This window comes from Gopherus evgoodei, chromosome 2, assembly GCF_007399415.2.
Source record: "Gopherus evgoodei ecotype Sinaloan lineage chromosome 2, rGopEvg1_v1.p, whole genome shotgun sequence".
In the NCBI taxonomy this organism is placed as follows: domain Eukaryota; kingdom Metazoa; phylum Chordata; order Testudines; family Testudinidae; genus Gopherus; species Gopherus evgoodei.
Genome location: NC_044323.1, coordinates 67688246 through 67703338, shown reverse-complemented (window position 1 = coordinate 67703338; position 15093 = coordinate 67688246). Strand labels below are relative to the sequence as shown.

General features: G+C 36.9%; 1 protein-coding gene across 6 annotated transcripts in view; it reads left to right on the top strand.

Moving 5' to 3' along the window:
* The window catches only part of SATB1 (SATB homeobox 1), a 115542-nt gene extending 101219 nt beyond the window's left edge, over nt 1-14323 (top strand). For 3 of the 6 annotated variants that reach the window (XM_030550919.1, XM_030550917.1, XM_030550918.1), the window contains exons 10-12: nt 8959-9162; nt 10895-10990; nt 13248-14323. In XM_030550919.1, the coding sequence (XP_030406779.1) occupies nt 8959-9162; nt 10895-10990; nt 13248-13715 (768 nt within the window). In that variant the 3' untranslated portion in view covers nt 13716-14323. The remainder of the gene's footprint in view (nt 1-8958; nt 9163-10894; nt 10991-13247) is intronic. The other 3 variants (XM_030550920.1, XM_030550922.1, XM_030550921.1) reach the window with 3 other exon arrangements.
* The last annotated feature ends 770 nt before the right edge of the window (nt 14324-15093 follow it).

Below are 15093 nucleotides of genomic sequence, written 5' to 3'. Positions count from 1 at the left end.
ATCTTCTAAAGCTGATTGGGGATCACAGCAAGCAAAATCATTTTTGTTATGCTTTTTTCCTAGGAGCCAAAGTTTCAGGGGCTTTATTTCTCAAACAAGGACTACTGGCCAGGCTCCTCTCCTAGTTCCCCAATTATCAGAGCAGGCCAAATGGAGCAAACCAAAGTCAAGATGTGCAGTGTCTCTATGAGGAGACCTTCTAAGGAGACACAGGAGGGGAGCTCTGTCATGATGGCTTGCAGCTCATGGACTTCCACTTTGCCAAGGGAAGAGGTTTGCAGTGCGTACAGCTTATTGTGGATTCTCTATCCCCCTACCCTAGTTAGGACTGCTCCAGAGATACCTCCACAAGGGAAGGTTGGTTTTTCTTCTGCTCTCAAGACTACAGACATTAACATCTTCACCAAGTATGAGTCTCCAAGGCTAGGTCCAAAAGTCCCCCTTTTCCTTTAGTACAAATCACCTCTATAGATAGAAATCTCAGTATACCATCTCAGTTTCTTGAATTTCATCTGCACTTCCTCTCAATTTAGTTTGGAGAATCAAAAAAAAAACAAACCACAGTTGCACTTCCATCTGCCCCCAGCTCCTGGTCTAAGCCCCCCCAAAATGCAAGAAAAGTGACCTGTCCTCTGATGGGGACACCTACCGTCCCCTAAAGGGCAAAAGTAAAAAACTCTCCAAATTCTCCTTCCATGAGTGCTAGCTCAATCCTTCAAAGAAGAGAAACTATCAGCTTTGGATAATGATAACCCTTTCTGAGACTCCCTCAAAAACATGTCTGAAACTAGAGAGGTGCTGGTGATGGCCAGAAACATGATGCACCCATAAAGAGAGGATGAGCAGGATAAATACCAAATATCTCCCATCCAAAACTAAAACAATTTCTCAATCCTCTGTCAAAGAAACATTAGGGAGGAGTGGAAACCAGGGTGAATTCAAGTCAGTAGTAAAGAAAACATCCCTACTATGTTAGTGGTGGGTAGATCCATGTATTCCAAGAGACTGGCAATGAAAGCCATGGCAGTTAACTCAATGGTCAGGCTTAATCCTTGGTCAGCAGATAATTATTCAAATGAAATCCTCTGAGCCTGAAATTCTTAGATGGAATCTTTTGTGGGAGGAAGCTCGATAAATTGATATCTGATTACACAGACAAGACAAGCATGTGTTCTTACTCCAGCGTAGCCAACTAGCCATCTCAAGAGAAGGAGCTTTTTCCCATTCCTGCTCACTACAAAGTTGCCAGAGAAAGATAACTCCTTATTCGACGAGTAAGACTAGACACTGAACACCAGAGAAAAGCCTAGGTATGGGACAACTGGGTCTGACTTCTCCTTCCAATCAAACCATCAATAGGACTACAGCCAGGCCTGCTTCTATCTGGAAATAGGCTTTCAGATGCCAGGAAATTCCAAAAGTAAATTCATACATTTTAAGGCCATAAGGGAACATGTGTGATCATCTAATGTGACATCCTGCATAAACCCATAGGATTTCACCCAGTAACAAGTAAAATTTAAGGAGTCTCAGCCCAAAAATGAATTTGTGATGAACCTTAAATTGTGACCACTAGTTGTTCTTTAGCAATATAGAATATCATATTTCTCAAATACAAAATTAATGCAAACTGAAATGTTTTAGATAACTTTGCCTAGAGTTTATAGTTCCATTTTACTATGTTTGTTGACATTGGAGCAATATATTTAATAGTTGGCACATTTTTACTTCAAAATACTGTACAAATAGTACAAATTTGGCTATTCAGAACTCTGAATTTCTAGGTTCTGTTGAACACTGAGAAATCACAATTGAAGGGTTAATGCATTTTTTAATCAATGTACAGAGGAAATTTATCCTTATCAATTTAAATGTTGGGGATTCTCTCATTACATTATGGAAGAATCTTCTCTAGCAAAGATTATTCTTAAGAACTTCATAACATTTAAAGGTTAATATGTTAGGTAAAGAACAATATCTTAAGACAAACGCTTTTATTACAGGACATGAAGGGATAGTTCTGATTAAATTACATGATTATTTGAATGGGAAAGAAGACGAAGTGCATCATTTCTTGCCCTCAACTTTAATGTCTTTAATCAAATAATGACCTTCTGGAAATAGTTAATTTTAAGCATTTGGAAAGATCAATACCACTTTGCCACCAAAAAATGGCCCAGATGATGAAATTTGATGTATTTAAAGTACCATTTCACCCTTTTAACCTAGTAAATAATTTAAAATGCTTTCAGTACTCTTTTGCCACCATTATGTATCTCGTTGTTCAAAGTATTATGACTTCTTTTTCCAAAAGCAACCTTCTTGCACAATGAAGAGCTCACAAGTTAAAGCCTGAGGAAAACATACATTCACTGTAATAATGCTTTTCACCCTGTATTCCTTCCTTCCTATACATGGGTTCTGCCTTCATAGCTCCAAAAGTAATGGAAGTATCAGTGGCAATGAACAAAGCCAGTTTAACAAAGATGAGATTTGTAAAGCAAGTTGAATGATTTTGAAGGCAGAAAGTCAGTCTTAGAAGTTTAGTTCATCAGTTTGCATCTATTGTTCTGTCTTTAAGCCTTTGTGTTAAAGGTGAAGGATTTTGGTGGCTCAGACGATTAAGAGCCCATTTTACCCAGTTTATAGAACATTGATATGAAATTACACTTGAGTGCCTTCAGCTTTGTAAATAAAAAAAAAATTGCCCTCTATTAGCATGTTTGTGGGCAGATTAAAAACGGTCTTCATTAGCATAAGTAACACTTACAGATTCTTTTAAAAGTAGAAAATTATTTGCTGAATGATAAATTGCTAGCTTTATAGTTATTGCTGAAAATGTGCTCATTCAAAATGCCTACTGTAGTTTATTCTACAATACTGAATTTTTTGAGTTTAGAAGTACTGTTTAATGGATTATTTACTTAACCCTTGTTCATACTGGATGCAGAAATATAATTCATGCTTTCCACTAAAATGTTTTGTATCAAATACCTCCCTATTTAGGCTGATTTCTTCTAATACCATATAGTTTTATACTATATACCCCAGAGATTGCAACAAAGTACTCCTGCATGTAATATATGAAAGAACCTTCTTCATATCTTAGTATACATGATATAAAATGTTTTGCTATTTAGAATTCAAATTAGGGCTAATCTTTTTTTAATACATATTTGATTCCTTGCTAGTTAATACAGTAAGAAGTATTTGTCATTTTATTCCTTTTACCATTAACAGATTTACCAAACAAAGAAGTTTAGTTGGTCTTTACTGAATTCCGTTCCTTCTAGACTGGTTATGTTTGGCACAGTCAAATATAAAGTGAGCCTCCTAGCAATACCACAGAACTGGAGGGATTTGCATAGCAAATGTTGATTGGTTGCAGAAAGACAGTCCTTCTTGATTTTAAAAAGAATTGGTGCTTACCTATTCCATGTTGAATTGACTTGTCTTAACTTCAAAAAAGAAAGTGCCATGGAGACCAGAAATTGTCTTGCTAGAAAGTAGGAGATATGAGTAAGGGTGAGGGTCAGGATTTGTATTTAAATTTGGTACAATTAAAATTTTCAGAAAAATACATCACTGGGCTATTGAGATTAGAACTGCTGAATTTTTCTTTAAAATAAGCGTACAGTGGTGTGTGTTGTGGACTATAACATTTGTCATTGTTATCTTTGCGTGTGTTTGTTTTCCTTTTTTCCTGCAATAGTTTGGCAGTTTCTCTGCTTTCTAATGTCTTATGTTTCTTTAATAAAATCCTAATAGAAAGCCAGTCAGAAGACTTACTTTTTAAATAATATTTAGGTTTAGCATCCTTTTTAAAAAAAACAACAAAAAACAATTTTTTGCTTACTGTAGCAAGACCTTTGCAGATGGTTCTTGGTTACTCTGAAGCGCATAACAGTATTTCCTTTGTGGCAGATGGATTGAAGACTTTTAGTTCTCAATAAATGTAGGTTTACAATACATAACTTTACAGGATTTGTGTTGTATATAACAGGTTTGAACATATTATCTCAGAATTCATCTGCATGGCATTTTCAGCTTATCCAGGGCCCATGCTAGTATTTTAAGTAATAGGGAGAGCATAGTGATTGATAGCAGCTAAAGGCGTGATTTTGAATAGAAACAAAGGTTTTGGAACAGAAGGTGTCACATTAAACTTTATCAGTTTAAAAAGTAGTAACATCCTGAAAGTTCTACAAATGTATTTACATGTGGCTAAATGTTTATATTTTGTCTTATACCTCTTTATATTCAGTGTAATATTGCCTGGCAAACATACTATATTTAAAGTTTAGGTTGTTCCCAAAGATGTTTTAGTTTTTTAAGCTTGCTGTTTTTGAATTGGCCTAATTTTTTAAAGGCTGCTTCTTCACTGTGCTTTGTATGCACTAAAGAACAGTTGTGATCTGATTTGAATAGTGAGTCTTTTGCCTATTATCTTGTAGTTCTATAATTTTGAGAAGCTATTTTGAGAAAACACTATGAATTAAATTCTGCCCTCAGCTATACCGGTGTAAATAAGAAATAACCTGATTAAAGTCAATAGAATTACACCAGATTTATACTATCATAGAAGGGCAGAATTTGGCCCTGTTGGGTTAATTTCTAAATTTAAAAGCTACATTAACTACATCGGTTCATGGTTTTGCTCCAAGTAAAAACAGAATCAAAACAAAATATGTCATGGTTTTGAAAGTCCATCCAAGTGTTTTTCTAAATATTATAAAAATCATAGAATCATAGAATATCAGGGTTGGAAGGGACCTCAGGAAGTCATCTAGTCCAGTCCCCTGCTCAAAGCAGGACCAGTCCCCAACTAAATCAAAAAATCATTTCACATATCCTTTCTCAGTGTGTTGAATTTTGTGATTGAGGCATTTATCTGGTACAGAACACTGAACCTGGAAATGTGTAAAATATTAATGACATTTTAATCTAAAAAAAGTGATGTTGGTGCAATGATTTTGGTCTCCTGTGGAAACTATATCATACAACTTCTGTTAGTGCCCATTCACCCCTCACATCAGTTAAACCTTAATAAATTCGGGCTTTATAAAAGTATTCAGAAATACATGGTAGAGATGAGTCCAGTAAATATTTTTTACCCTTGTAATTTTAGAAGAAACAAACTGGTTATTTCCATATTGCCACACAGATGTTGCAACAAAATGTCTTTCTGCTCCTTTTAAAATACTTGAAGAATAAAATGGAAAGATAGATACTTTTGTTAGAATAGCAGTCTATGGCTTCAGGTTTAAATAGTTTGTAAGAAGCATCTGATTTCAGTCTCTTAAAATCACTGCATTTCCTTGGAAAGCTAGGGAGACATGCTTCAACTTACAATTCATCATATTATTTTTAGATAAGGAATTAGAAGTATTATTTCAGGGCAAAGGTTAATAGCAAACTACTGGAAATGTTATGTTAGTCATGGGAAATTAATAAAAATAAGGCTCAATCTAGTATGTATAGAAACACTGAACTGACAATATGAGAAAAAATATTTTAAGTGAATCAAAGTTCTCTTTCTGAAATATTTGTTAAACCAGCATAATTGTGATGAATCTTTTCTAAAGAACATCTGTGGTCCACATGTTCGCCACATATGCTCAAGTTCTAATGGACAGCGTCAGGCTAAAAAACAAATGTCCTTGCTTGTGTTATTATACCTTAGATAACTGCAGTTTGTTTATTTTTCTTTTTCACTTCCTATGATATAAATAGACTTGTCAGTTTCATTTTCTGCTTCAGAAGCACTAGCACAATGCCACACATTTCAAGTGGGGAGCACAGCAGGCTGCAAACCTTTTAAAGACAATTTTCTTTGTTTTTAATGAAAAAATTCACAACCATATTTTTATTAATATTGGGTTTTGACATTTTTTAAACAAAAACCTACATTATCCATCAATGTAACTGATGCTGTACAATTTTTAAAAAAAACGCAAAATACTGTCTCTCTGCCTGTGGCATACACAGAAAACTGGAAGGAGCAGCATGATGCTGAGTGCATGTGCGGTCCATGCACTAACCTATCCCATACAGCACGATGCCTTAAGGCAAGCAGCTCCGTGCATTTTGCTGCTGTTTTAAAAAGGAAATGCATTCAACCTCATCTAGCATGTGCTGGACATCATGGCATATGTGCTAAGGAGCTGGCTACATTTCCTAATCAGATTCCTGGACAAGACCTCTTAGCCTATGTTGCGCTGGAGACCACAGTAGCCATTCTCTCTCACTAGCACTCTTTTGAGCAATTGGTTGGCTTTCTATCCTATTTTTTCCACAATGGACCGTTTTCTAATACATTATCTTCTCTACCTGGCATCCCTGTTCAGCACAAATCTGGGTTTGGCCCTATTTAATTTTTTGGTTTCTCAACTGTGCTACCAGCATATTCATTTAAAGCATTTATCTTTCATTATTTCCATACATTTTTCTCCATATCTGTTCTTTAAACTGCCACTGTGAACATGACCATATATTTTAAATTTTCAGCTTTCCAAAAAGCACAGGATGAATTAAATTACTTCCTTCTACTGTTTTCTCTTCTTTAATGTTTTTTTAAAAACTACACTTTGAAATTAACTTCTAGACAAAATATGTATTGCAGCAAGAACACCTAAATCTCCATTGTTAGTGTATCTACAGAAAATAGAGTAAACTGGTCTGGATAAACCATGAGTACATGAAGAAAGAGTCTAAAGGCTTCTGAATGTATTATTTGGTGGTCCAATAAAATACCACATTATCTTACTGACGACATTAAGAAATAAAATTGTATAGAGCTAGTTTTAAAAAAAAATCCTTGAGCTAAAAAAGAATTGTGAATGTTATATACTTGTAATGTTTTATGTCTTTGTAGTTGTTTTCACATTTTGCAAAGAAATGCAGAGTTGCTGCACATTATAGTATGTGTAGCCCGTTTGTGTCTGCGCTATTCCTTTCAAACATCAAATACAAAGGCAGAAACTACCTCAGATTTAATTTTAAGGTAACATAAGAAACCAGTTGCTAAATCTTCAAGATAAAACTGTATGTCTGTTTTTGAAGCAAATTAGCAATTGCTACATTTCTCATGGGACAGTCTTTTGACATATGTTTAGTCTGTTTGCCTAGAACATGTCTGAGGCCATGTCTACATCTAAAATTTTGCAGCGCTGGTTGTTACAGCTGTATTAGTACAGCTGTATAGGGCCAGCGCTGCAGAGTGGCCACACTTACAGCAACCAGCGCTGCAAGTGGTGTTAGATGTGGCCACACTGCAGCGCTGTTGGGCGGCTTCAAGGGGGGTTCCGGGAACGCGAGAGCAAACCGGGAAAGGAGACCAGCTTCGCCGCGGTTTGCTCTCGCGTTCCCGGAGCCACCCAGCAAACCGCAGGGAAGGAGACCTGCTTGCTCGGGGTTCCGGGAACGAGAGAGCAAACCGGGAAAGGAGACCAGCTTCGCCGCGGTTTGCTCTCGCATTCCCCGAACCACCCTGCAAACCTCAGGGAAGGAGACCTGCTTGCTCGGGGTTCCGGGAACGAGAGAGCAAACCGGGAAAGGAGACCAGCTTCGCTGCGGTTTGCTCTCGCGTTCCCGGAGCCACCCAGCAAACCGCAGGGAAGGAGACCTGCTTGCTCGGGGTTCCGGGAACGAGAGAGCAAACCGGGAAAGGAGACCAGCTTCGCCGCGGTTTGCTCTCGCGTTCCCCGAACCACCCTGCAAACCGCAGGGAAGGAGACCTGCTTGCTCGGGGTTCCGGGAACAAGAGAGCAAACCGGGAAAGGAGACCAGCTTGATTACCAGAGGCTTCCTCCTTCCACGGAGGTCAAGAAAAGCACTGGTAAGTGTCTACATTGGATTACCAGCGCTGGATCACCAGCACTGGATCCTCTACACCCGAGACAAAACGGGAGTACGGCCAGCGCTGCAAACAGGGTTGCAGCGCTGGTGATGCCCTGCAGATGTGTACACCTTCAAAGTTGCAGCGCTGTAACTCCCTCACCAGCGCTGCAACTTTCTGATGTAGACAAGCCCTGAGTTGGAGTGGGTGCGTTCTTAGCTAATTTGCTATAATCTGGAAATGTCGTAAAGGACGTGTTCCTGTGCATACCTATGAACATATCGCCTTTTAAATCCACAATATCAAATATTGTTTGTCTGATTTTAAAGTCTGTTTTAAAGGGAAAGGGTGTGAAATAGATAAAAGTTATCACATGGGGTAAGATCACCTGCAAAGCCACCTCTGTACATAGCAATGAGGAAGATGATATAACTTCACAATGTCTACTCAACGGATTCCTTTTTTTTAAAAGGACGTTATGGAACTCCTTTATCATAATGATTTACATTAGGCAGATCTACAGAAAAGACATATTTTTGAAGTATTTTTACTCTGAATAAAAAAAGTTATAATACTAGAATGTGGAAAGGAAAAGGGGGTGGGGGGGGGAATAAACCGCAGCAGCAGCCAGAAGACATCATCTACCAGTTACTGAAATTCATTCTTAATACCGTAAGATGGATATTGGCTTACATAAAAGAAAATGAATAGAAGAAAGAACATGCTGGAGTTAGATGAAACAGAACACTAAGTATATATTTGGAGTATGTAAGGGATGCTGCCTTGATCAATTTGTTTGTTTGTAAATATAATGCAACTACTGAAAACATGTTATGCAAAAAGTTTTCATTTTGTGATGGGTTTGTAAAATAACACAACAGATTCTTGACACATTTAGTATTTACTTTAGATTTCAGGAGAGCCCTCTGGAATTTAAAATTAAAGTAATTTCTGACAAAAGTGGGCGGGGGGGAGGGAGGGAAATGAGACAACATTAAAGTACAAATTCAGCCCTTGTTTGTCCCTGTAGAACCTCCATTCACTCCAAAGGAAGTGTAAATGAGAGCAGAATCTATCCCTTATTAAATGAGGAATACTAATATTTTGATGTTATCTTCAAGGGGTGGCTTTGTGAACTGTTACGTTGGAAGGAAGATCCCTCACCGGAAAACAGGACCCTTTGGGAGAATCTTTCAATGATCCGAAGGTTCCTCAGTCTTCCTCAGTCTGAACGAGATGCCATTTATGAACAAGAAAGCAATGCAGTTCATCACCATGGTGACAGACCTTCCCACATTATCCATGTTCCAGCAGAGCAGATTCAGGTTAGTTTACCTTGGCCAATCCAATATAGCACTAAGTAAATAAAGCTTTAAATGCAGCAAAGGAAATTAGTGTTTCTTTTCTTCCTTCCAGATTAAACAGAGGCTTCTTAGAAAGAGATAACAGTGCACTGCTATCTTCCTTCACAATTAAAAGGAGAGCGTGAACACATATACACTTCATTGTTTTAAACTTACATTTGACCCATCTGGTCTATATATCTGATTGGAGGAGGAATAATTGATTACTTATCTTAGATGTCCATAGATAGGTTCAAGTAGTTTGTTAGAGCTCAGAATTAGAAAGAGGGCATGACTCTCTGTTCAGTTCTGGTACTTACATAACCTACAAAGTGGAAGGAATGGATATTTTTAAGTGATGTCTTTTAAAATCCAAGTACCATAGACACAAATCCTCAACAGCAATGGTTCTCTTCAAGCAGAAATGGAGGGAGGGGTGTAGCCCATAGGATTAATCTGCTAGCTATTATATCCTACTAATTCAGCCAGCAGTATTAATAAATGTTTCTTTTTTCTTAAATTAATCCATTTTATTCTTATATTTTATTAATATTAATTCCTTGGGATTTAGGATGTGTTGAGGCATGTGTTTCCTAATAATAAGTTTTGGTGAAATGCAAGAAGCGTACCGGCCTGTAAGATCCAGTAAGATCTTGCTATATAGCAAAAAGTAGAATTAGTTATAAATATGTCAGCATAAAAGATGGCAACCTTTGGCACAGATAAGAATGGTCCCTGAACTTTGGAGAACCAAAGAGAGGAACTATCCACATCACATCACAGGTTTATCTGGCTTCTACAACTGATTGGTAACCTCAGGGTAAACTACAACTCGAGGTCATCAAAAGAGCCTAAGTTGACAGTTTTGGAGTGAGATAATTCTTATTAATATATTTAGAAAGTGTCATAATCCACTAACCTGTAGAAGGGTACCCATACGTTTCTTAGGGTATGGGAACAAGATTTGGGTATAGTAGGTTGGGCCTGAATTACATAGGTCAGGAGCCTCTAAAATACCTTGTAAGAGAGTTGTTAGTTGGTGAGTTCTTTTCTTAAACCACCTTCTTGTAGCTGCTTTGGAGTTAGTTCTTTTCTTCTTCTTCACTTCTTCTGGTCTTACCTCTTAAAGCTCTTAAACTAAGTTCTGCTTCTTAGATCTTTTCATCTATCTATTCTATCTTCTATCATGCTATCAGCTCAGCTTGTGAAGTATAGTATAACTACTCAACATTCCTAACCATTGGGGAAACCAGTGTAATTGGGCATGCCGTGAGTGAGGCTGGTCCTTCACCTCTTATTACCAGGTTCTCAAGCAAGGGTGTGAGTATGTTAGGTTAAGGTACTTATAATAGAAATGTTACCACCAGGAGTTTTGAAATTCTTTTACTGTTTTGCAGTTATAAGTTTCATTGCATTTCTTATTTTTATGTTAATGTCAATAAAGATTTTATCAATTTGGTATTGTCCTCAGTATACGCTTTCTTGCCAAGCACCCCGAGAGTCCTCTCCCAATATAAAACTCTCTGAGTTCTTGAACTCTGTAGTCTGAATTGGACAAGAACCTATAAATCTTCTCGTTGGATGTGATCAGTGGTGAGCCATAAAAACTAACCCATCAAATTCAGGTCAACAGGGGGACCAGACCTAATTCCTCATCCCATTTACTCCCAGTTGAAATTTGGGATGAGTCAACGTTTGTTTGTTTTTCCTTTAGAGCCCCTCTCCCACCACCCTTGTGAAAGGAGAGCATAGAGGCGCTTTCTTACCAGGCCTGCTGACCACTGGACCTTGGCTGGGTGCTGCTCCTCAGGTGAGCTGGCACAAGTTAAATGTGTCAGGGAGGGGGTTTCAGGACCCACTCCCAGATAACAAAGAAACAGCATATTTATATACTTAGAAAAGATACGCTCACTGAACTAGCCATGGTAGGTCTCAGTATTCATCCCGGGAGGTAGTTTTCCCTCTGCTCCACTGCATCCTTACACATGAACCAGATAGCACATAAACTCCTGAGTAAGGTAGTCTATCATGCAAAACATAGTAGAATAGTTCCATTATGTGTCCGTTTGAATTGATGAAGCTATTGAATTCCTTTTTGTTAAAGCTCTGGGGTCAGCCTTTAACTGCTGCCCCAAAGGGCAGAAAATACCCTTAGTTTTCAGAGTTCCCAACCTCCACAGAGGCTTTGTGGATCATTCGTATTACCATTATGGAAAAATATTTACAAATCTACAAAGAATGGAGTTATCCAGCAGCCAGAAACAACATGAGTGTGTATTAAAGATAAACTGAACAAGACAATCCCTTAGGATATTGAGTACTAAAATAATTGTGAAAGCCTGGAAACTTACTATTTGATTTAGCAAAAAAAGAGAGAGAAATATCTGTATTAAGTAGTAAAGCAGCATTGGTTTGAAAATGTACATTGTTTTTAGTAACATTACTTCTTAGGGGGATAAAAGGAAAAGCTTATGCATGGTACACTTATTCTATTATTACGCTGCTTTCTCAGATTGACAGTTTTTATCAACAAAACAAATGTCCTTCATCCTCCAAATGTTACTCACATGAATAGTTGCATTATACGATATCAATCTGTCTACTTGTGTGAATGAGGGTTGCAAGATTGGATATTTTGTATTTGTATTTACAATATGGTAGGTGATATTTTATATACTGTAATTGTTTGCAGATGCATCAATTGTGTAATTAATATATGTGCTAACTCTGAAAAGCATACACACACAGGCCCGGATCCTGCAAAGATTTAAGCACATGCATAAAGTTAAGCCCTTTAAGTAGGGGCATACGTCTATTTGGGACTTAAGTCTAGAATGGGACTACTTGAAGCGCATCAAGATAAGGATGTGCATAAATATTAGCAGGGCTGGGTCTTAATTATAGTATCCGTATCTAAATTTACCATTATATAAGAACAATTAAAATATTATATTAGACAAAATCTAGATATACCTACTGTTCATTTCTTAAAACAATAACTATTACTTGTTACTTTATTTAAATAGCACCATATGACAAGACATTTGCTGATCCAAAATATCTTGCTAAACAATTCTTTTTGTGCTGTAAAGGAACATAATTCTCAACAAAAACAGTAGCTGACAAATTCACTTTTGATTTAAACATGATCTTATAATGTGCTGGGCTCCAGCCGGTGATGAGAAAAACATTTCTGTCCCTAGGGCTCAGTGCATCACCTTTTTAAAATGTCTTTGAATTCCTTGCTTCCAAACCTTCATTTTAAACTCTTGTTAATTATTTACATCATGGTTTGCTTTATCTTATTTCTCTGTGATATGCATCCTGGGTCATTTTATTGCTTGACATTTTAGAATGCTGGATGTTCACTCATAGTAATAATAATGCAACTTATTTAGCATTTTGTACCCTAGCACTATATAAATATTAACTCAATTGAGGTAAGTATGTATGTTTATTCCCAGTTTGCATATTGGGATATTGGAACACAGGCAGGTTAAGTGACCTTCCCAAGGTCACAGAAAAAGGTACTATCTGGGTGATGCTTAGAAGTGAGGAGTTCCTAGCTCCTGATTTATTTTTTTGTCCTTGTCTAGACTAGGATTTTAAAATGCCATGTCAGAATATGTTAGAATATATTAACTAACACATTTCAAGTCTAGTGTAGACTCTAACATGTTAAATCCTAGATCCACCTCTAGGCTTTAACTAAGCCAGTTTAACACATGTTCAAGTTAGCGTGCCTGGTCTGCACTTGACTCTTAAAATATGTTAGTTAGAAAGTGTTCCCTAACACATGCTACCACCATATCTTCAAATCTTGATGTGGACAAGACCTGAGTATTTTACCAGTATTCCTCCCCTTCTCCCAGCACCCATTCGCAGAGAGGGGAACTAATTTGTATTTTAATTCTGACTCGTTTGGATGTGGGCAGTAGGGAGTCTTTTCAAATCTCCAGGACCTTTCTTTTTAGTTTGGCAAATTATACTTAGATATCTGGATTTCTGGGCTAGGATAAAAATATCAGCAAAAATACATTTACCAAATGATTTACTTTGTCTTCCAGCAGCAGCAGCAACAGCAGCAGCAGCAGCAACAACCAGGTCCCAGACTACCGCCAAGGCAACCAACAGTGGCATCACCAGCTGAATCTGAGGATGAAAATCGTCAGAAACCACGACCACGAACAAAGATTTCTGTTGAAGCCCTGGGAATTCTACAGAGTTTCATACAAGATGTAGGCCTATATCCAGATGAAGAAGCAATCCAGACTCTCTCGGCTCAGCTTGACCTACCCAAGTACACCATTATCAAGTTCTTTCAGAACCAGCGATATTATCTCAAGCACCACGGGAAGCTGAAGGACAATTCTGGGTTGGAAGTGGATGTTGCAGAATACAAAGAGGAAGAATTGCTTAAGGATTTAGAAGATAGCATCCAAGACAAAAATGCAAACACACTTTTTTCAGTGAAACTAGAAGAAGAATTATCAGTAGAAGGGAACACAGAGATTAATGCTGAATTGAAAGACTGATCTAAAAAGTATTATTTTCATTCAACAGTGCCACTGGTATTTAATAATGAAACGAAAATTCCATCTTGCATTGTGTCAAAAACCTCTCTCATTCATTGTTTGGTCAATGAATCTTCCAAAACTTGCACAAAAGTTGAAAAAAAGGATAATGCAGACTGCACTAGATGTTTTACTCTGTTTTACAAACTGCTTTGCAGCTACAGATGAAGCGTTGAGGATTGTTTGATATTAATTTGTGTTCACTGGCTACACTGTGGTGTACCCAATAAGCATGATACCAGTGATTTTGATTCTGGAGCCTTCAGACAAGCATTACAACTTTTGTGATTTGTTTCTCAATTTTTTTTTTAATTATTACTGTAACACTCCACACTTGGTCTTTGGAAACTCACGTTTATTTAAAAAAAGAAAAGAGTTTGTTACTCTTACTCTATTGTATGTTACAAAAGAACTATAGACTGTGGAATGCAGTTTAAAGATAACATATGCCAACAAATGCCTTGTATTATATGGCACTGCCGTAATTCAGATTTGTTTCTGTTTTGGAAATAAAGGTCACTGTATTTTTTTTTTCCATTCTCATTGTTATATGATTTTAAAAAAATGAAAAGAAAATGTGAAACACAATTTAGTCCTCATTATTTATTTGTAGATCCTGCAGCGTCATGTTGTAATTAATTTTTTTTGGAGTTTCCGTTAAATGTGATATTGCTTCTCTTGTTATCATACTGATTTTTTTCTATTTATAAATGTATTTTGATGGGCAGTAAAACAAAGTGTCTTAAAAGTTTTAAATAGAGAAATGTGCTTTACACAGTTGCCTATAAAAAGTGCTCTATGTTATCCAAGCAATTCATACTATAAGCTTCACTCTTATTGTTGTATGCAATTTTTACTATCATGCAAATAAGCTTAGGTAAATAAAACTAATAGATCACCTTAGAAACTTATGCAATTAATGTGAAAATAATTGATGTTTGCAATGTGTCTTCCTTTGGTTTACAATCAATTTTAAAGCTACAGCTGTATAAATTTTCTGTATAAAGGTGTATTTCTTTTTTATGAGTTTATTGCTATGAAAACACCAGTTATTTTGTTACAGCTGGCTGTTTTTATAAGTGTATCACAATTTTCTTTATGCAGAAATGTTCTGACTAGGAGTGGTTATTGACTGTAACTACACAATTAAAATTGTTTGTATGGTATGATATGGCAGGGTTTGTCTGCTTATGTATATATCCTAAAGAAATATCTCTGCTCTAAGTGCATGTTGTACCTTCTTTCCACCACTTTGAAGCTGACTTTTCAATTGTTAAGATCACAAACACTTTTTAAAAAGGACCTTCTTAAAATTTGAATTTGGATAACATACTTTAAA